Consider the following 22,500-nt stretch of genomic DNA (forward strand, 5'->3'; position numbering starts at 1 on the left):
ACAACTCACTGTCCTTTTAAGGTTATTAAGATTATGATTAGACATTATGATCATCATAACAGTTTAGAAGAAGAAGATGATGATGATGATGATGATGGTGGTGGTGGTGGTGGTGATGGTGATGGTGAAGATAAAGAAACAGAAAAAATAAAAATAAAAACAACAACTTCAATAACAAATGCAAATAAATTAATGGATAACTGAAGAAAAAGGTATGAATGACTAAATAAATAAATAATTTGAAACTAAGTATGTTTCATACATGAATATATACATTAATAAATGAATGTAAGTGCAGGCAAAACAACATCCAAACACACATTCAGTAGTGGTGTGGGAAGGGGGTCCAGATCACATGTTTTTGGAGCAGACTTTTTCAGTACATCTGTCTGTACTCAGTACATCTGTCTGTCAAACAGGTGTGAAAGCAACAAAGGGAACACTTGAATTTCTTTTCCCAGGGGTGTGGCAAAACTGACTGTGAATCCAGTTCTTTCCTGAGGTTAACAATTTTTTTAGCAGAAAAAAACACTGGGCAGTACTCAAAATGGGTAGACAGAAGGAAGCAAAGAAGATTTTCTTCTGCCACAAAGCTTACTTGTAATGCAATATAGTGATTTAGCTTCGGAGATCTTGGTGTTGAAAAACAGTCTTCGCTTATATGACATGTATAGATTACTTATCATGTGTAACTATGATTGTTTCGCACCTGATGTAGGTCTGTTTGTCTGTCAAGAAAATTATCCAGTTAACCCAAATGATTAATACTTTCTGATCTTTATCCCATTCACCTTGTTGACTGAAAAAAAGTTTTACAGCATTGTTAAAGACTGACTTTATAGTTTACGCGCGTGCGCGTAAACCGGCTGATGAGTTCACACTCAGACCACGCGCGCCTTCTGATCGAGTGTTGTGTGTGTGTGTGTGTGTGTGTGTGTGTGTGTGTCCATGCGTGCGGGTGCGTGCTTGTGCGTGTGTGTGTGTGTGTGTTCATTCGTTTGTATAATATGCCTTTGCTTATGCTCTTTGTCACATCTCATAACAAATTGAGTTGTGCGTGCTTAACCCCCTCCTAGTTCTCCCATCCCATTCAGCTAGAGAACGGTGCGGGTTGTGCTGATTGCACGTGGGTCTCGGATCTCTGAACTGAGATCAACCTTTCTTTGCTGCTCAGTGACAGGATTCTGGGCTTTTCGCCCGCGACTGTCACAGGAAGCAGTTGTGCCTGTTGTGTCTCTTCAGTGCTGTTTACCCGGATGAGGATATTTTTTCCTACGAGTAGCTTCCGTTCTTCTGTGTTAGGTGTTCTTCCAGCCTTTTGGTGGCTGTACCTCGCCAGGAAGTTTTTTCAGTGTTCCCACTTCCCTGTCCATCCACTGACTTCCCTGTCCTTCCACTGACTTCCCTATCATTCACTGACTTCCCTATCCTTCACTGACTTCCCTGTCCATCCACTGACTTTCCTATCCACCCACTGACTTCCCTGTCCTTCCACTGACTTCCCTGTCCATCCACTGACTTCCCTATCCTTCCACTGACTTCCCTGTCCTTCCACTGACTTCCCTATCCATCCACTGACTTCCCTGTCCATCCACTGACTTCCCTATCCTTCCACTGACTTCCCTATCCTTCCACTGACTTCCCTATCCTTCCACTGACTTCCCTGTCCATCCACTGACTTCCCTATCCTTCACTGACTTCCCTGTCCATCCACTGACTTCCCTATCCATCCACTGACTTCCCTATCCTTCCACTGGGCATCCACAGTCTTCCCTTGGTTTCCACTGCCAACCTGGGACTTCCGTGGGTTTGGCGTCAGTTGGCTGCCACCGCCTTCCATTCCCTTCCACCGCCAGTGTTCTCTGGCATTGCAAAGTCTCACAAGGCCTTAAGGGGTTCTACGTTTGTCCTTGTCTTCGTCGTCGTCACTTACTGTTCTTCATCGTCGTCACTTATTGTTCTTCTTCGGCGTCGTCGTCAAGGACAAGAATGGGGATGTCGAAAATAATTCTCTGGGAAATAGATGCTAGGCATCGACAAACATGTGGGGAAAATATCATGAGAAAAGACATAAATATGCAAAAAATACACAAGGCTGGGTACAAATGTATTTGAAACTTGAACCGGAAACACTCAGATAAAAAAGTAAACATAATTATTAAAAATAAGGCAAGCCAGAATTAGATGAGAAAAAAAATTGATAGGCAAAGAGATAAGTACGGAAAACAGGATTCAATGGGAAGCAGATGACAAGCGATGAGAAAACTATGGAAAACAGAATTCAGTGGGAAACAGTGTCAATACATGATAATGACAATGATAATGACGATGATAATAATAATAATGATGATGATGATGATGATGATGATAATAATAATAATAATGGATATTCATATTGCACACTATCCAGAAATCTGCTCGAGGCGCTTTACAAAACACTTTTATTTACAGAACACATTACATCAATGTTACGTACACACACCAAAATGTGACATAATGGAAGAACGATTTCTACGAGAAAACTATATTCAGCACAGACACCGTGACATTATCCCTCTGACAGTCAGTGACTCATAAGCATTCATGTAATCATTATTTCATGTACAATTTTCTTCGTTGTTTTAAAACAGAACACAACATGTGGTTGCTGATTCCATTAAAAGAAAACGGCTGCCGATTTCAATAAAGGTTTGTCTTTTTATGGCACATTGACATTTCATCATGAGTATCATAGGATCAAGTGTGTTCTGAATAAACAATAAAAAAAAAAATGTACAAAGGCTCAAGGGCATGAAGATAAGCTATTCATGGACAGTTTTTTTTTCAGTTTATATGTATGAAAGATCAGAACCAATATAGTATTTCCGTCCTTTTCTCCTTTCTTTTTAACAAACCTACTTTTAAGACATACATTTATCGTTCTTACATTGGTTGAACTGTTCGCTGCAGTGTGTGAATAACAACCAGAGCAATGAAACTTTTCAATATTCAAAACAGATTTCATCAACACTCTATATACGTGTGCAGTTCTCGTGAATATTGAGGGTATATTGTTTTAACAGTTTAGATAACATATCAAGTTTAGTTTTGTTTCCTTGAAATGTTTGCATATATAAAATAGCATTCAATTTAGTATTAACTGTTGTTGTCTTTGTTTGTTTGCTTTAGCTGTGCAGTGTCCTCCTTAGTATATTACGAAACCTCTTTTCTTCAAAGCTGATAATCATTCCATGACAGTATCATTCAAAGTAACAAAATATCCAAGGTTTTGTAGAAAAAAAAGGAATAGAAAAAAGAAAGCAAGAGTTTTCTCAACTGCTGCTGATACTCTTAAAAACCTTCAACATGAGGAACTCCGCCAAGTTCCCAATAATGCAGAATAGTACACTAGGGCCGTATCGTGTAAATTAGAATAATTATATAAAAATTCAACTGATAGATGTTATAGTGAAAAGTGTGGCTGAGGTTAAAGTGTCATTTGCACATCCACATCATTACCGCGTCAGAACCCTTTCTTTGTTCCTTACACTCACACATCTCCCTCCTTCTCAACCCCCCTCACCCCCGTCCCCCCGCACCACCGCTCTTCTCGCTGTCACTCTAACATCTCTTTTGATGCCAGGTCGACTCCATGCCCATCTGCACCTTCACCCTGTTTATCTCCCTTCGGTCACACCAGGCTTGCCATTAGTCCCCGGGTCCAGCCGTGTGCAGTAACGCTGTGAGCGTCAGACCAGTGTGACGTGTTACCGGTCCACCTTCCTTCCTGTGGCATCTCCTGTCAGTCTGCCTCCATGTCTATGTCTACTTTTAGTATGCTATTCAATGCCTATCCTTTATCTGTGATTTTCACTGGCACATGTTTGGCTGTTATGATGTATGTATGATTTACTCGAAGTTACCTTTTAAGGGTTTCTAATGTAGTTGTTTACTGTGATTATTGATTGTACGCATTGGTTCCTCTGGGTCGACGTTTCAGCATTTTATGTCTTATGTATACGTGTTGAATGACTGTGATTTTCGTGTACTGTTTATGTGTTTTACACCACCAATAAATTTCTCTTGTTATTATAAAGTATTCAGTATTATGTCCCACACCAGTGTGGATGAGGGCGATTTAGCTTCCAGGACTGGGAGACATTTACACTAATATGATTTCTAATAAAGCTTTATTAAGCCCCCACCCCACCCCCTGGCCCCTCTTCATACCCTAACACCCCCACCCCCTATCTCGACCAACCTCCAATCTCTTAGTCATGAATATGATGGGTCAGCTGCACTGGATTTTACAGGTTGTTTCTCCTTCGTAATCGAAGATAAGCATGAGCTTCACACTGGGTGGGTCCGCAGATGATCAACAAGTGCAATCCAGGCTGTGAAGTGTCTGTAGCACTGCGGTCAGGTGTGTAGCTGGTGCTGTCCTGGTGTAGGTGGATTCAGTGCCTTCTCCTTGCGTTGATGGCGGTGTTTATAAATCAGGCTAAGGCAGAGTATATGTCAATACATTACTGCACATTACTGAGACAAGCACGACACTGCCAATACTGGTCACCTTCGTTTACCTTTTTGCTGACTGCAACGACTGTACTTACTTTCAGATTGATCAAGTATAATGATTATCAACGTCATTGACACGTGTTCACCAGAGTATTACGAGGCTCTTAAACTGGTTACTGGTACTGCAAAGTTAAATGTAACTACATCATTTAGTTCAGCCATACTGTGTGACTTGCTTCTGGTTTTTTTGTGTGTTTTTTTTATCAGATGAGAAGTATAGGTCTATAAGTTAGCGGGCTAGAGAATAAAAAAAAACAACTACTACAAAACAAAGTAAAAAAAAAAAAAAAAAAAAAAAGCATGCCGAGAGATGTGTGCGTGTATTGTTGATCACAAATGTTCAGAAGACTGGAATTGAATTCAGGCACTCCGTATTTCTGCCTTCACTTTGATGACCACGTTAGGTGCTGCCAGATTGAAGCCCTGGCCCAGGCTGACTTTCTCCTGGAAAAAAAACAAAACAAAACAAAAATCATGGTTGGTGAAGAAAGCAAAAGAAAATGTGTCCGTTCAATATTCTTCATAACTTGACGAGAGAAGGTAATGTATTCAGCAGCATTCTACAGGGTAAGCACGGTTTTTTTCAGTTCTTTCATTCCTCATCTACAGTCGATGTTTTCTGTTACTCCCCAAATGGCAAAACTGGCTCTGTGAGTACAGAACGGGCATTTTATTCATTCAAAAATATGCATCGATTCATTCATTTTGATCCCAAAGCACAAAGGCGTATCTTTTTCGTTTGCTTAACATAATAAAGTTGACTTGCTTCTTTTACACACATGCACGCACACACACGCACACACACAAACACACACACACACACAAACACAAGCACACACACAATATACACACATAGACACACAAACACACACGCACACACACTTACACCCCTCCCCACCCCCCTAAACACACATAAAAGTACACATGGGTCTAAATAGTCATTCAGATGAGACAATAATCCGCGGTCCCGTGTGCAGCATGCACTTAGCGCACGTAAAAGAACCCACGGCAACAAAAGGGTTGTTCCTGGCAAAATTCTGTAGAAAAATCCACTTCGATAGGAAAAACAAATGAAACTGCACGCAGGAAAACATACAAAAAAAATGGGTGGCGTTGTAGTGTGGCGACGCGCTCTCCCTGGGGAGAGCAGCCCGAATTTCACACAGAGAAATCTGATCTGTTGTGATAAAAAGAGAAATACAATACAAATACAAATACACCACCACCACCACCATCACCACCACCCTCTCCCACCCCACCCTCTCCTAAAAGACAACAGACTCACAGGTGTGTCGGCACACTTGACAAAGCGGAATCGCCGAAAGATCTCCGCCGCCGCCATCTTGATCTCCAGCATAGCCAGACGCATGCCGATACATTTCCGAGGTCCGTAGCCGAACTGGAGTTCGTGAGTAACCGGGTGAATTTTGGCCATGTTCTCTTCAGCATACCTGCAGCACAGAGTGAGTTGGTTTATTTATTTATTTATCTTTTTTATATATATATATATATATATTTATTTATTTATTTATCTTTTATATATATATATTATGGTTATTTATCTCTCTCTCAAAGTTTTCGTTCTAAGTCTGATCTCGGAACATCATTAACTATTCGCCATTTAATTAACAGTTCCTCCATTCCTTCATTCTCCTGCACTGTCTTTAATTGCCCCTCTCTCTGGCGAATCTTGTGCGTGTGCAAACGTGTGTGTCTATGTGTGTGTGTGTGTGTGTGTGTGTGTGTGTGTGATGCACAGACTTGCATTTGGACAAACACTCGCGTCTCTTTCTTTTGTATGTGTGTTGCGCGTTGGGTTATGCTGCTGGTCAGGCATCTGCTTAGCAGATGTGTAGCGTATATGGATTTGTCCGAACGCAGTGACGCCTCCTTGAGTTACTGAACTGAATTTGAATTTCTCCAGAGATTCTTCATATATATAACTCTGTACTCTCTCTCTCTTTCCCCTTGATCGAGTTCGAGTTTTCTCTTTCTCCTTTTCGTTAACAGACTTTTTTTTTTTTAAACAATTACTGCTTTTGTTTATCTGAAACACACAACAGCGCACTGATGCAAGCAAGATGTACCAAATTTCTGTGATCTTTGCTTCTAAAACTTCTATTCTGACGCCCACAATTTAATGTTCTCTAGCGTGAATTAAGATTATGATCAATCTTGACACTGGCAATGGAAATAAACTTAACTAAAGAGTCTAAGTAGTAATAAGATTAAAGATTCGAAGCGCACATTTATTTTATTTTTTTAAAGGCAAAAGGTTTATTCTTGTGCTTCATGCTCTCTACGTTTAATAGTACTTTGAAAAAAGAACGATGTTTGCGAGCTGAATGTGGAACGTCAAGAACAGAACGATAACGATGAAAAACAGAATTGTTGGATTAATTATATTGGTTTTTTTGTTTTTGTTTTTTTTTGTGGCGAGCCAACCACCATACAAAACAGAAGGCCACACCCACCTGTCCGGGTCGAAGACCTCAGGGTCCGGGAAGTATTCCGGATCATGCAGGATGCTGTAGATGGGGATGGTCACACCACAGCCAGCTGGGATGTGGATGCCGTTGATGTCCACCGGCTCCCGAGCCTGACGGTTCACCCTGGGACAGACGATGTGGGGAAAGTGCGATTGAAATGGCGCGTGCAATTGTATTGTATTGGATTGGATTGGATTGGATTGGATTGAATTGCACTGCATCACGTTGCTGTGTGGTGCGGTGCAGTGCAGTGTAATGTAGCGGTAAGTGCAGTGCAGTGCAGTGCAGTGCAGTGTAGTGTAGTGTAGTGTATAGGTTTTTGTCACAATAGATTTCTCTGTGTGAAGTTCGGGCTGCTCTCCACGGGAGAGCGTGTCACCATTGTGCAATGCCACCCTTTATAAAGACATAAAATCACCAGCCATTTTTTTCTTCTTTTTCTTTTTGTCTGCTGGTGTATATCTTTCACCATCAAAGACGGGTGTGGTGGTCAGCTGGTTAGAGCGCTCGGTTCTCGCCCGAGTTTCCCGAGTTCGATCCCCGTCGCTCCAACCTCAGGTGGAGATTTTTCCCATCTTCAAGGTCAGCATGATGTGCAGTGTGTATACGCATGTAGAAGATCAAATACGTATGTTAAAGATCTTGTTATCCATGTTAGCATTCGGTGGGTAATGAAAACAAGAACATACCCTGCATACACCCCCAGAAAACGGAGTATAGCTGCCTACATGGCGGGGTAAATAAACAAAACGATTATGCACTAACATGTGTGTGTGTGTGTGTGTGTGTGTGTGTGTGTGCGTGCGTGCGTGACTGAAACCTGGTTGAAGAACACAGTAAACGAATGATTAGGGCCCAAGTGCAGCTCCCTGTTGGCTTTTCCCAGGCAGACAGCCTGTTTGAGAAAATGCCTCCGTATTTGTAAAGGGCTAACAGCTTGGTTTGTGACCGAGAATAGGCGCTATATGTTATATGAGTATCCACATCATCATCGTCATCATTGACTCACTTGTGCAAACAAAGTGAGTCTATGTTATAACCCGGTGTTCCGTTGTCTGTGTGTGTGTGTGTGTGTGTGTGTGTAAACTTTAACATTGCCATTTTCTCTGGAAATACTTTGTCTGCCAATACCACATGTGGCTTAAAAATAGAAGGAAAAAATCTTCAAAGTCATACCAATAATTAGTTGCACGTCTCCCGAATCTAGCCGTGTTTCCGAATCATTATCGGTTTTTTTCGTTGATGCTAAATCCGGAATCCGAAAACCCTTTGTAGTTGCCCGAATGACCTTATTTTTCTTGTTTGCAGTTAAAAGCAAAGAAATACAAATTCTGGACAAAACACATACAGTGACACTAACTCCATTATTGACGTGTTTACTGCATATGCATATTCTAAAGTGGACACTAAATTAACTAGAATGAACATAAAAGAAAATTTGAATCGACCGTTTCACTGTTAAAGTCCTTGTCTACACTGGTCTGTGCAGATCTTGACAAAACTGATGCAAAGCCTGATGCGATGGCAACGTCTCCTTTACCGCCGAATTAAATAATCATCGACGTGTTTACTACATATGAATGTTTTAAAGTGGATGCTGAATTAACTAGAATGAAGAGAAAAGAGAAACTGAATGGACCGTGTCGTAGTTTCTCAGTGACTGCCGCAAAGAGTTGTAAAACAGGGATCTCTGCAGATCTATCAAAAAACAGAAACATGTTGCAGTGAGTGGGAACGTCTCCTTTACCTCGGGCTTGAAAGAAATTTTAAAATGCCGGAGATATACTAAAATAACAAGATTTAAACGGCGTTAACACTTCGATTGCCGCTATCTATTATTCCGCTAAAATAACATGCATAAATAATAATTTTTAAACATCATAGCTGAACTCGCGTCAGCCTAATGGATAAAACCAATCGTTCTTGATCTGAACATCTTTATTTCGAATATGCTTCGAAGCCTTTTTTTAACGCGAATCTTTATATGATTATGATGACGAATAGAGAACACATTTCAACAAACCAATTTTTATAAGTTTTTTTTTCCCTTAAAGTGTATCACAAGTGTCTTGAAGGCCTTGCCTTTCTTGGTCTTGTTTTTTAAAGCAATTTTGACAGAAACAGCCCTTTTGTTGCCGTGGCTTCGTTTACGTATGCCAAGTGCATGCTGCATACTGGACTTCGGTTCATCGTCTAATCTGAATGACTAGCACCCAGACCACTACAAGGTCTACTGGAGGGGACATGAAAATTCCGGTACGTATATGGTAATATGGTAATCAAACCCGTGGACACTCGCTTCTTAGTCGTGTGCATTACCACTGGGCCACCGATAATTAGCATTAAAAGCATAAAAAAATATTATTGGAAATTACAATATCAACAGAGGAGAAATCGTAGTACAGTACTAAAATCAACGCAGCCAGATGAATAAGCGAACAGATATATTATGAAACAGATCAATAAACGAACAAATGGGCAGGCTTACATCGCGACAGGTGGAAACATCCGCAAAGATTCATGAATGGTGGCATCCAGGTATTTCAGCTGAGACACACTTTCATAGGTAGGTTTGTCCTGAAAACAATAGTAAAACATGTCACACACACACACACACACACACACACACACACACACACACACACACACACACACTCACACACACACACACACACCTCTACTACCCGCCCCCCGCCTAAACACTCGTGCGTATACACCTATATATACGCGCGTGTGCTTGTTTGTGTGTGTGGGGGTGACGTGGGGTGGGGGGTTGGTATATGTGTGTGTGTGTGTGTGTGTGTGTGTGTGTGAAACCGTGTGCACTGTAAGTACCACGCAGTACCATGCAGTTTGTAAATATTCAATCTTTGGTTCAAGCTTAGAAGTGAACCTATGAAACTATTAAATTTCGTCAACGCGCTATCTGGACAGTGATGTAAACCATTCAAAGACATCCAGAAGTGTGTCAGGCGTAGCTACTTTGTATACTGTTTACATTTTCGTCTGTCATTGGACAGTGTGGTGAAAAAAAAACCCAGCTAACCGTCCTGATCATTGTGGACATGCATTACTTCTGTGGAGAGACTGAAAGCCTGTCAAATCGCTCCCATATGCAACCTCACCATCAGCAACACTGAAGGTGCAAGACCTGCAGATGGTACAGACTATGAATGGAAACACAAGTCTGCTGCTTCAAAATCAAAACGTTCTGCCGTCAGAAGAGACAACCGTCAGTAACTTGGAAATGCGATCAAATGGGCAGAACTGTAACTACAAATATCCATGGTACAAAAAAGGAATGTGTTGACTGTGATCAACAGAACTGATCTGTGACTGACAAGTATCTGTTGTACAAAGAAGAGATATGTTTCTGTTTGGTTTTTTTTTGTTGTTGTTGATATACTTGCTGCTGAGGCCTGGTCCTTGACAACGGAAGCCCAAGCGAAGTCAGATGGGAAAACTTGGTGTGCCACATAAAGTCACCGAAATTATCAATGCAGCTGCTATCAATTATGCACAGGCATCATTGATTGAACTGCTGATGGCCGTCTGCTCCTTTGATAACATTAATGCAGTGCCGTGATCATCTGGATGTCATCACCAAGAAACGTGGAGAAATTTACAATAAAGAAAAAAATGTACCAAGAAATTGGACCCAGTTCTGGTAAACTTCTGTGTCAGGTGTTGGTGACGTCAAAAGTGTGTAATTCTGTAATGGAGGTGGTGCATGACTCGTGTGGTCAAATGGTCATCTAGAAAACTATAAAATAATGTCCAGAGGCCACACGAACACATTAAGGAAAGCCCAGAGATCACATGATTGGTATCTTGAAAAAAATATGGATAAAGTCCAGAGGTCACATGGGCGTCTAGAAAACTATAAATAAAGTCTAGAGGTCAAACGGGTGTCTAGAAAACTACAGACAACATCCAGAGGTCAAACGGGTGTCTAGAAAACTACAGACAACATCCAGAGGTCAAACGGGTGTCTAGAAAACTACAAACAACATCCAGAGGTTAAACGGGTGTCTAGAAAACTATAAACGACATCCAGAGGTCAAACGGGTGTCTAGAAAACTATAAACGACATCCAGAGGTCACACGGGTGTCTAGAAAACTACAACAGACATCAAGAGGTCCCATGGGCGTCTAGAAAAGTATGCATAAACTTCAGATCACATAGACGTCTAAAAAAACTATAAAAAAAGTCCAGATATCGCATGGGCGGCAAGAAAACTGTAAACAAAGTCCAGATGTTACATGACAGGCATATTGAAAACTTAAGATAATGTTCAGAAGTCATACAGGCGTTTAGAAAAATATATATATAATTCAGAGGTCAAATGGGCGTCTAGAAAACTATTAATAAAACCCAGAGATCACATGATGGGTATCTTGAAAAAGTATGGATAAAGTTCAGAGATTACATGGGCGTCTAGAAAACTATAAAAAAAAAAAAAAAACGTCCACAGGTCGAAGTGGCGTCTAGAAAATTACAACGAAAGTCCAGAGGTCACACGGGCGTCTAGAAAACTGTAAACAAAGCCCAGAGGTCATATGGGCGTCTAAGAAACTATAGATAAAATCCAGGCAGCTTTCTATTGGTCAAACCTTCACAGGAACATCACACAATTCTTTTCGAATGCTATGAAGACTGCAGAAAGAAGAAAAATCCCCAAAGTTCCAATGTAGAAGATGTTGTTTCTGACAGACTTGGTTTTCAAGCAATAGGGTATCGATCTTACTGGCCCACTTATGCTGCTGAGTACACGTGCACTTTGACACTTGCAGACTTACGTTTGTTCTTCTTTTAAGTTCCGCTATTGCCAGCCTTTAAAAAAAACCCAAAAAACAACAAACAAACAAAAAAACCACCAAACAACAACAACAACACAAACAAACCAGTATTGCAGACTTAAGTTTGTTTTCCTTCTCGTTTTGCTCTTCCCAGCCTTTCAAAAAACAAAAAACAAAATTGGATTGACTTACGTCCCCAAGATGCTGCTTGATCTCCTCAAAGACCTTTTCCTGGATGTGTGGATGGAGGGCCAGGTTATAGGTGAGGTACTGAAGGGAGGTGGCGGTCGTCTCATAGCCAGCGACCAGCACGATGAAGCCCTGGGCCATGACCTCCTCTTTTGTCATGCCTGGGACACCATACAGTCAAGAAGTCGCTTGAAGTCATTATTTTTTGTTGTTGTTACTTTGCCATGGGCATTAAATGAATATAAACCTCCAAGAGAAATAGGAACAGATAAGCAACAGGAAAAAGTGGGAAAAAACATTTAAAAAAACTATACAAACAGAAACATAACAGAACAAATCAAGTATATATATATAAAAGAAATATATGACAAGCAACACAACACAATAAACAGGGATTTGGGGGGTCAAATGTTTTGGTATGCTTCACTTCAATCAATGGGCTATTTCAGACTGCGAAAGAAAAGCCAAACGAGGTCTGAAGTATTTATCAATTAACAAAAAACAAACACAGAACTCTTAGCTCATAAAGTACATAACGTGAAGGCAGCAATGCTTATCGCTTTCCACTACAAGACAGGATCATGCAGGTCTAAAGAGAAACTATTCAACCATTGACTTTGACGGCAGCCGTACAAAAGGTTGGTTTCAAATAATATTATATAACTGTGGGTTACTGTTTTAGACTTTGAAAAGGCCTTCGATTCTATTTCAAGAAACTTATGTAGCCAACACAGACTAAAAATAAAAACAGGAAAAGAGGAAATCTTCACTGGTGTGCAGAAAGTATGAAAAGAGATGAAAAATCTAAAATCAGATATCGCGGTTACATTTGTGACTTGAGATGAACAAGATGTGTAAACCAAGGTGACGTTTTTAGCCAAATTTTATATTTACTGTTTATAATAAGTATACTGAATATGGAAAAGACTGAAAATGGCAGACAGAGAGCCACATCTGATTTGGGAGAGTATCTATCTATCTATCTATTCAATTAATTCCTTCATTCAATCATTCATTTTTGGATTTTTGGATGACATTGTCTTACCTTCAAATGCAGCAGAAGGCTTGCAATATGAGTTACATCACTTGTATTCTGCACCATATAGACTTGAATTTAGAGTAAATACAAAAGAATTAAACTCATTATTCTTCTGGAAAAAAATGGATGCATGGCAGCAGTAGTCGCACACCAATATACTGGAATCTATTTTCCAAAAACAATCATGTCAGGATTGTCTTAACAGAGCGAAATAATTTGAGTAATTTATCAGCAGTGCATAAGTTTGATAATTGCTCTAATATATTTTCAGATTTGTTTGATGCACAATTACAACCACTGGTCTAATAATTATGATGCCGACATGTAAGGACTTGAGGGACGGTATGAAATGGAAAAGTCTCATTCATTTGTGAAAAACTCCTGATATTCGGTATATTTACATATAAAATGCATACGCTGCTGGCTATTAGTAGTTCAGATGGATGATTATTATTTGCCTAACCATGCTTACAGGACATTTTATAATTTACATTCGATGGGGAAAAGGTACAAGGGCAACTAGCATCTCTCTCTCTCTCTCTCTCTCTCTCTCTCTCTCTCTCTCTCTATATATATATATATATATATATATACATATATACATGTGTGTGTGTGTGTGTGTGTGTGTGTGTGTGTGTGTGTGTGTGTGTGTGTGTGTGTGTGTAGTTGCAACGTTAGCAACGTTTTTTGTTGTTTCTTTTAGTATGGAATAAGCACGTTGTTAAAAGTGGAAGGGTGACTTTTTAGTTAGTTATTTAGCTTTAAGCAACAAACCACTGACTGCATGTGAAAGGATACAAACGATTGACATATTCTCAATGTATATCTATGGAATATTCAAATCGAATCAGTTGATAAAACCTATTTCGTTTTAGCTACTTTAGTATTGTGAGAAGTGCTCTTCGCTTGGTGTTTCTGATTCAACTGTTGATTCTGAAACAGACACGCAAACACCCATTGTAACTATGTCGTTCTGTGTCGTCGATCCATTGAAAATGAAGTTCATTTTGTCTTTACTTTCCCAGCACTAAACGATTTGAGATTTGGAGTTATTCCTGAAAAGCACTGCAGCGGTCCATCGAATTCAGATCAGTACTGCTCTTGTCAGTAAAAAAATAAAGTAGTTAAAACTAAAATACCGACATATATCCGTAAATCACTGGACATATCTGAGACCACTAACATCGCAACTGAACGGGGAAAAAAAACGTGTATCGGTGTATTCGGTTGTTGATAATCTATACATGTCTGAATACAAGCATGATGCATCTCACAACTTCAAATGGGACTACTCAGCCTTCTCAATACTTATTTGACTCCGAGTCTCTCTCTCTCTCTCTCTCTCTCTCTCTCTCTCTCTCTGTGTGTGTGTGTGTGTGTGTGTGTGTGTGTGTGTAGTTACAATGTTTACGTCTCACACACACACACACACACACACACACACACACACACACACACACACACACACACACATACACACACACACACACACACACATACATACACACACACACACACACACACACACACACACACACACACACACACACACACACACACACACACTGACGTCGGTTACTCTTGTTGTCGTCTCTGTCCTCTGTACGGTCAGTGATCTGCTCAGGGTCAGCCTCTGCATCCACCAGCATCTGTAGGAAGTCCACCGATTTCTGCAACACGCATCTCCATCAGTAATAGTAGTAGTAGTAGTAACTACAGCAGCAGCAACAGTAGTAAAATAGCAGTTGTAGTAGTAGTCAGTAGTAAAAGAAGTAGATGCAGAAAAAGAAGAAGAAGAAGTGTGTGTGTGTGTGTGTGTGTGTGTGTGTGTGTGTGTGTGTGTGTGTGTGTGTGTGTGTGTGTGTGTGTGTGTGTGTGTGTGTGTGTGTGTGTGTGTGTGATCTTCAGTTTAACGTCTATTCACAACAATTGTTATTAGACGGAAAGAGGAGCAGTAGTGGATGAAAGAAAGGGAATGGATGTGAATATCAGTGTGAGAAAGTGTTAATAATATGTATTAGAGGAACAGTATATCATGAGAAACTAAAGTTAAAGAGACTGTGGTGTGTAATGAATGAGGTGTCACTGGAGGGATAATATGTGCATGCATATCAACAAGTATTAACTTACAACAATGTAAATATAAATAACGACATTAATCAAAATACATCAAAGGAGGATACCAACTGGACTGGAGATCAAAATTTCCGAAAACTTTCTAAGCAATGAATAATCATTCAAAATCTTTTCAGTTGATAATGGAGTATTGGTAGAAAAGTCACCAACTGCATCTTTTGGAATTAACTGTCTTATGATTGGACAATGACTGAGTAGATGGCTTATAATTATTTGTTTACCGCACATACATTTTACATTTTTAGAAAAAGTTTGTAGGAAACGGATTTCGCCGAATTCTGTACATTAGACTTGTAATTTGTCTTCAATGTGCTGTTGGTGTCAAATTTAGAAAATCTTTGGGATTAGCAGCATTCTTTGTGTTTACACAATATTGGTGAAATTGATTATTTGAATCTATGTGCAATTTCTTAAACCGAGTTCTGGATACATTTTCTATACCACTCCAGCATTCATGTAGATCTAACTGGATGTCAAGTTTTGCGCCTTCGAAATTACGTGCTGCTTTTCTATCTGCTTGGTCTACCCACTTATTAGAAGATATTTCACAGTGTGAAGGTACCCAGCAGAGGGTTATATAAATGCCCTGTTATGTCAGTTGATGAATAATATGTTATGTATCCATTGTCATCTCTATTCGCTTCTTTAGATTTGGAGAATCAATAGCTTGCAATACTGACTTTGAGTCTACACATAACAAAACATCACATACAGTTTTTGGAATGTCTGAAATACATCTTAAGGCCACAAGTATGGATATAAGTTCAGCTGTCAAAATGGAATAATTACAAAAAGCCGCTCCTGAATTATCATTTTCTAGAACAGATCCACCTGTATATATATATATATATATATATATATATATATATATATATATATATATATATATATATATATATATTAGATAACTTGAATATTGATTTTCCATGAGAAAGTACTTCAGTTTTTAACAGAAATGGTAACTGGTTCTTGGATAAATCTGTGTAATCTATGTCAATGGTAGCTTTACACTGCCCCCATTCAGGAACTGGTGAAAAAGTAGGTATTTTTGCGATTTGCTTCCATTTTGATTCAGTGGCACTAATGATATCTGATGCAAATGAATTAATGGATGTCATAGGCCGTATCGTCTTTGCTCTTTTAGCAAAATTTTTTGTGAACTCAAAATCATATTTGTTTTTTCTAAGGACATTGATAAGCCATTTTCAGTCATAAAGTTGCTGATTTTATCAAGTTCCCGCTAGTATATTTTCTTTGTGTAATTCAATGTTCAGGCGTGTGTGTGTGTGTGTGTGTGCGCGCGTTTGTGTGAGTGTGTGTGCGTGCGTGCGTGCGTGCGTTCGTTCATATGTGTGTGTGTGTGTTCATTGAACCACCACCAACCTCCCACCCGCATGTCTCTCGCTTGCTGTGTGCACACGTACATGTCCATCGCCACTGAGTGTGTACTTGTGAACATGTGTTTAGCTCTGTGTGTGTGCGCGTGCATGACACGAGTGCACTCAGACGTATGCATATTCTAACAACGACAGAAACAATGAATTAAAATTAAGGAATCAACCAAACTGATTTCAGCGGCAGTGTAATCAACTTGATGATTGTTGGCCGTCAAACGAACGGAAGAAAAATAACCAGTCAGCTAATAAGCCCACCTGTCCATCTCTTACCTGTCGCTGTGAGTTACTTTCCTCGCGTCTGGCGTCCACCATTTTCTCCAAAGCGGTGAAGAAGAACGGACCGTTCCCGAAAACATTTTGTACTCTGCTTAGTAAAGGTGCGATGACCGGGAAGGCCTCTGCACAGCACAGCATGCTTGTGAGGATACAGCAAGAGGGAGAAGCACGGGTGAGGTGTTCGTACAATGCAATGACCACACACACACACACACACACACACACACACCTAATGTAGATCTCACAAACAATTCAGGCGCATGTATACATTTGTGCAGCCACACTCACAACCACCCTACCCCCCCCACCCGCACCCCTCCCCCACCCCACACACACACATAACACACACACACACCATGACACCGTTCCCCAACCATCACCTCATCTCTATTCCTCCCCTTACCACACACACACACACACCACCACCACAACAACAACCCATTACCCAACCCTTCTCTAAATCTCCCCACCCACAAACCAGGGCTCAACGTCCAAACCTACCTTACTCTCCTCTCTTCAACCCCATCCCCACACTCACCCCATCCCGCCAAACTCTACAGGCCACAACTCAATAACCCCCCCCCCCCTCCCACTGACCCCCCATCCCACCAAACTCTACGGGTCACAACTCAATAACCCCCGATTCCCCCCCGACCCCCCATCCCGCCCAACTCTACAGGCCACAACTCAATAACCCCCCACCCCCACCCCCCACCCCCTATCCCACCAAACTCTACAGGCCACAACTCCACAACCTCCCCACCCGCCACCCCTACCCCCCACCTCCCACCCCTCGCACTTACGCGAGAAGTAAAAAATGAAGCGACGCCAGCCTCGGAAACCGACCCTGCTGAAGAGCGCCTTGCAGTTGGTGACAAAGGGCTCTTCCTCTTGGGTCTGAGAGTTGGTCTCCAGGCCGAAGGCAGTGCCCGTGATCACGTCCATCGTGAAGGCCCCGAACACCCTGTGGTGGTGATGGAACAGAAATCCATCAGTCAGTTCATCAAGCCATTGACAGTTTAGGAGGCGGAGGAGGAAGAACTGTCTTTAATGTCCCGTCACACATACTGGTGATTGTAGACATTTTGTCAGAGTATTGATTTTCTTTCTCTTTTTGTTTTCTTCTTCTTTTTTTTTTTTTTTTTACATTTGAGTATTATCGTTTAGGAGAAGAGGGAGTGGGGTGAATGGTGAGTTGGGGGAAAACCGGGTAAACAGAGGGTGGACTTTGAATTGTCAGTGTATGCTAGTCAGTCAGTCAGTCGTGTCCGACTACGACCATCACAGGAAGCAACTGCTGTCTCGACTATCTTGGCTAGAATTCAATTATAGTGGAGGGTGTCTTGCTCAAGTCACATTCCAACTCGCTCAACCAAGAAGGTTTTTGGACAGTCGGCGATGGGATGGTCCCCTGAGGCCGACTAGCCCCTAAGGCTGCAGCACTAACAGCCAGTGTAATCCTGCCTCCTGGTTAGAGAGTAAGTATGGGAAGAACTAAACCGGTCAAATAAAAAACGATTGGGTTGGTCGGTGTCTTGGCGCAATCTGTCATTTCATTTCAGTAGAGTTAAAAATTCTGAAAAAAAAGTTAATACACACACGTTCTCAAACGATGGAGTGATGGCCTAGAGGTAACGCGCCCACTTAGGAAGCGAGAGAATCTGAGCGCACTGGTTCGAATCAGGCTCAGCCGCCGATATTTTCTCCCCCTCCACCAGGCCTTGAGTGGTGGTCTGGAGAATAAACCGAGGTCCCGTGTGCAGCATGCACTTAGCGCACGTAAAAGAACCCACGGCAACAAAGGGGTTGTTCCTCGCAAAATTCTGTAGAAAAATCCACTTCAATAGGAAAAACAAATAAAACTGCTCGCAGGAAAAAGTTATTCGATCTGAAACAAGAAGGCTATTGTAACCATTTACCATTGTTAACATCGTGACTGCATTTGTGTAACAAAAAAAAAAAAAAAAAAAAAAAAAAAAAAAAAAAACCGAAGCAACTTCTCCATTGCTTGTAAGTTCCGAAACACTAGTTACAGTATACATCAATTTTCACCAACCGAACAAAACCGAACTCTCGTACTCTTCAGATATGTTATGCTTCAGATGAACAGTCGAGAAAGAGCAGAAGTCATGAATTGCCTTTGCAATAAAACTGGAACTAAATGAAAGCCTTCACACACACACACACACACACACACACACACACACACACTACTAAAAAAAAAGTAAAACATTTACAGAACTTAACGAAAATACTTTTTTTTTTTTCAAAGTTTCTGGATGATTGATTTGGATATTGATTTATGACCTGAAACACCACTGTCTGTTGTTTTGGGGTTTTTTTTCTCCCTGGCAGTCAAGTGGTTCTAAATGCCTTACTAACCACCAGCATACCATCACCACCATAACCACTACCATCCACGTATTCAAATACACAACACAGCGACAGACAGACAGACAGACAGACGCGGTGAAACACAGAAGTCAATTCACTCTTTAACATCGATGTCCTGGGCAGCACGGGCCTTGGTCTCTATGTTGTTGACCAGCAGAGATGTGCAGCGTTTGACGTAATGACTCATCTGCAAGACACAACATGAACCACGTCAGTCCCTGTAGTCTGTAGTTCAGCCGAGCGTGTGTGCAAGTTTCACGCTTTATTTCAAACACTTCTTATACTCAATGCATTAACGTATCTTTTTCATCCATCTTGAGTGCATCGGTTTATCTAGATTAGTAAGCATAGCGTTCAGCTGCATTACACACGGTTTATGTTATGATAATGCTGTCAGTTAATGATAAAGATTAGCCTAACTGTAAACAGGACCATTAAAGAAGTGCGCGTATATGCGTGTGGTACAAATTTGTACTGTTTCCTGAAAACATACGTTTTACATATCTTGGTCAACATTTTCATTTAGTAGGCTATGTAGTTCACTACACGAATAGGAATGAATTAATGTAGTCTTTGAGTTTGAAAAGTTGAGAGTAAACTAATACTTGGGAAAGTCCTATTTTAGCGTCCTGACTTTAGGGACCTATTTTACCGGCAATTTTCGTGCACAGATGAAACGATATTACCATTAGTGGATGTTGTAATCCATATCAAGTTGCTTTTGACTGTATTTTTAAGGATTATTTTACTCAATTTTGATGCAGATTCAGCCGCTAAATTAACATGCCGCCATTGTACAGGTCCAAAAAATCGTCTGCAATGACACTGTTATTCCATTTGTACCAATCAGAAAGCCCCTCTTTCCGTTGTTTGGACCTACAAACCATGAAAAGGTAACAACAAACATGGTGGCTTAAGACGACAAGTGTCGTTTCGGGTTCAAGTTATGGGTCATTTCGCGTTGTACCATGCATAACTATTTTTTATTAGTATGGTATTTACATGCAACGTGTCTTTCTAATACGTCCCCACTGTAAAACACAAGATTCTTTGTTCGTTTAAATAAGTCCCTAGTATTCAGGACGCTAAAATAAAATATTACCCTAATACTCACACCAGCACGTGAATCAATATGCATCTACCAACAGTGTGTGTGTGTGTGTGTGTGTGTGTGTGTGTGTTGTGTCCTATAAACAGATCTTAAAATGTTTATGCTTTGCTTTAGAAGTTTTTATGATGGTGTTGTATGAAACGTTTATACAATAGATAATGTATTTACCATTGTTCTGTTCGGAAGTCATTCAACGAAAGATTAAAACTGGCTCATGTCTTGTTAGCACTCTCACTTTCAGTCATGTATGAACGCCTGCTCTCCCGCACAAAACACACACAGGCACAAACAACACCCCCTACCCTACATCACACACTCACGAACGCATAAACGCACGTACGTATAAACAAACACACATACACACACATACATTCATACACATACGCGCGCATGCGCGCACGAACGCATACACGTACACATATAATAATATGCCCACAGACCAGTTTCAGTTTGCTGGAGCTGAAAGTAGGTGTCATCAAATTGCGGATACGCTTCCAAGTAGTACCCCCGGCGAAAAGCAAGGACTTCTTCATGACTCCAGCCTGGGCCACAAGGCGAATCTGTTAAGCACAAAGAGAAAACCACATACACACACACGCGCGCGCGCAGATACATTCACCACCACCACCACCCACACATTCACCCACACTCACGAGCGCGTGCACACACACACACACACACACACACACACACACACACACACACACACACACATCTAATTCACATCATCAGTGGATGATGTTCAAATACAATGTAGAACAAATGAATGAACGGATTAATGAACGAATGAATGAACGAACGTTCGAACGATCGGTATCAGTATCAGTATCAGTAGCTCAAGGAGGCGTCACTGCGTTCGGACAAATCCATAATTGTACGCTAAACCACATCTGCCATGCAGATGCCTGACCAGCAGAGGAACCTAGCAAGCTTAGTCAGAACTTGGGAAAAGAAAAGGAAGAAAAGATAATTAAACAAATAAAGAAATAAATGAATACGTAAACATGAAAAAAAAGAAAGAAAAAAGATACGAACGAACGAAGTGGAACGAACGAATAAATGAATACAACACAGGCAAAAGAAAGAAGGAAAATAGACGAACAGACAAAAAGACGGGGTGAAGGAGACACTGAGAGAGACGGAAACATAGAATGAAATGAGTCATTCAGGCTGTCTGGTAAAACGATTGTTGGAGTTTTAACGACCTATTGGCGCCTTCACCCTTCAGGTCAAGTTGTCTGGTATAGGATCGAGGTCCAGATATAGGTGGTTCGTCCGTCGGGGATCGACGAGGACCATCTAGTCATCCTGGGGGGCGGGGGGGGGGGGGGGGAGGGGTTGGGCTCTGCAGATGCGCAGATGACTGGTCAGGCCAATCCGCGCCCGGAAGGTTCTGACGCAGTGTGGACAGGGAATGGTGGCGGCTGTCGGGGACTTGCTGGCACTGCTTTTCCTGGCCTGTCTGCGTTGCTCTGCTGCAGCGATTCTGTTGGCCTCACAGGATTTGGCGCCTTTGTGGACAGCTGAACACCACTTTGGTCTGTCCATTGCATTCAGCTCCCATGTGTCGTGGCTGATGTTGAAGGTCTTCAGAGAAGCTTTCAGAGTGTCTTTGAAGCGCTTCTTTTGGCCTCCATGGGAGCGCTTGCCATGTTGGTGTTCGCCGTACAGCAGTTTCTTGGGGAGCCGGTGGTCTGGCATGCGAACTACATGGCCTGCCCTGTGCAGCTGGGCCTGCATCAAGATGGTGTAGATGCTGGGCAAGTTTGCACGAATGAGCAAATCTGTGTCAGGGATCTTCTCTTGCCACTTTATGCCGAGAAGTTTTCTGAGGCTGGTGATGTGAAAGTGGTTCAGCTTTTTGGCGTGGCGTTTGTGGACCGTCCATGATTCACATCCATAGAGCAGTGTGGTGAGAACTATGGCCTTGTATACTTTGAGCTTCGTCTCCAGGGTGATGCCTCTCCTGTTCCAAACGTTCTTATGGAGTCTGCCGAAGGCAGCGCTGGCTTTGGCGAGTCTGGCATTCACCTCGTCGTCGATGACAACGGTGCGAGAGAGTGTACTGCCCAGGTATGTGAACTTGTCCACCGCTGCCCGTTGATGAAGATG

The 22,500-nt window shown here is 41.4% G+C and overlaps 1 protein-coding gene across 1 annotated transcript in view; it reads right to left on the reverse strand.

Moving 5' to 3' along the window:
* Positions 1-2,422: 2,422 nt before the first annotated feature.
* LOC143296403 (cytochrome P450 3A8-like) overlaps positions 2,423-22,500 on the reverse strand; it is a 27,176-nt gene continuing 7,098 nt past the window's right edge. The window contains exons 6-15 of the mRNA XM_076608299.1: positions 20,829-20,948; positions 19,376-19,464; positions 17,687-17,847; positions 16,878-17,005; positions 14,645-14,744; positions 12,039-12,196; positions 9,535-9,623; positions 7,032-7,169; positions 5,843-6,008; positions 2,423-5,001 (exon numbers count right to left, since the gene is read on the reverse strand). Coding sequence (XP_076464414.1) covers positions 4,918-5,001; positions 5,843-6,008; positions 7,032-7,169; positions 9,535-9,623; positions 12,039-12,196; positions 14,645-14,744; positions 16,878-17,005; positions 17,687-17,847; positions 19,376-19,464; positions 20,829-20,948 — 1,233 coding nt within the window. The 3' untranslated portion in view covers positions 2,423-4,917. The remainder of the gene's footprint in view (positions 5,002-5,842; positions 6,009-7,031; positions 7,170-9,534; positions 9,624-12,038; positions 12,197-14,644; positions 14,745-16,877; positions 17,006-17,686; positions 17,848-19,375; positions 19,465-20,828; positions 20,949-22,500) is intronic.

This window comes from Babylonia areolata, chromosome 21, assembly GCF_041734735.1.
Source record: "Babylonia areolata isolate BAREFJ2019XMU chromosome 21, ASM4173473v1, whole genome shotgun sequence".
NCBI classification, from domain to species: domain Eukaryota; kingdom Metazoa; phylum Mollusca; class Gastropoda; order Neogastropoda; family Buccinidae; genus Babylonia; species Babylonia areolata.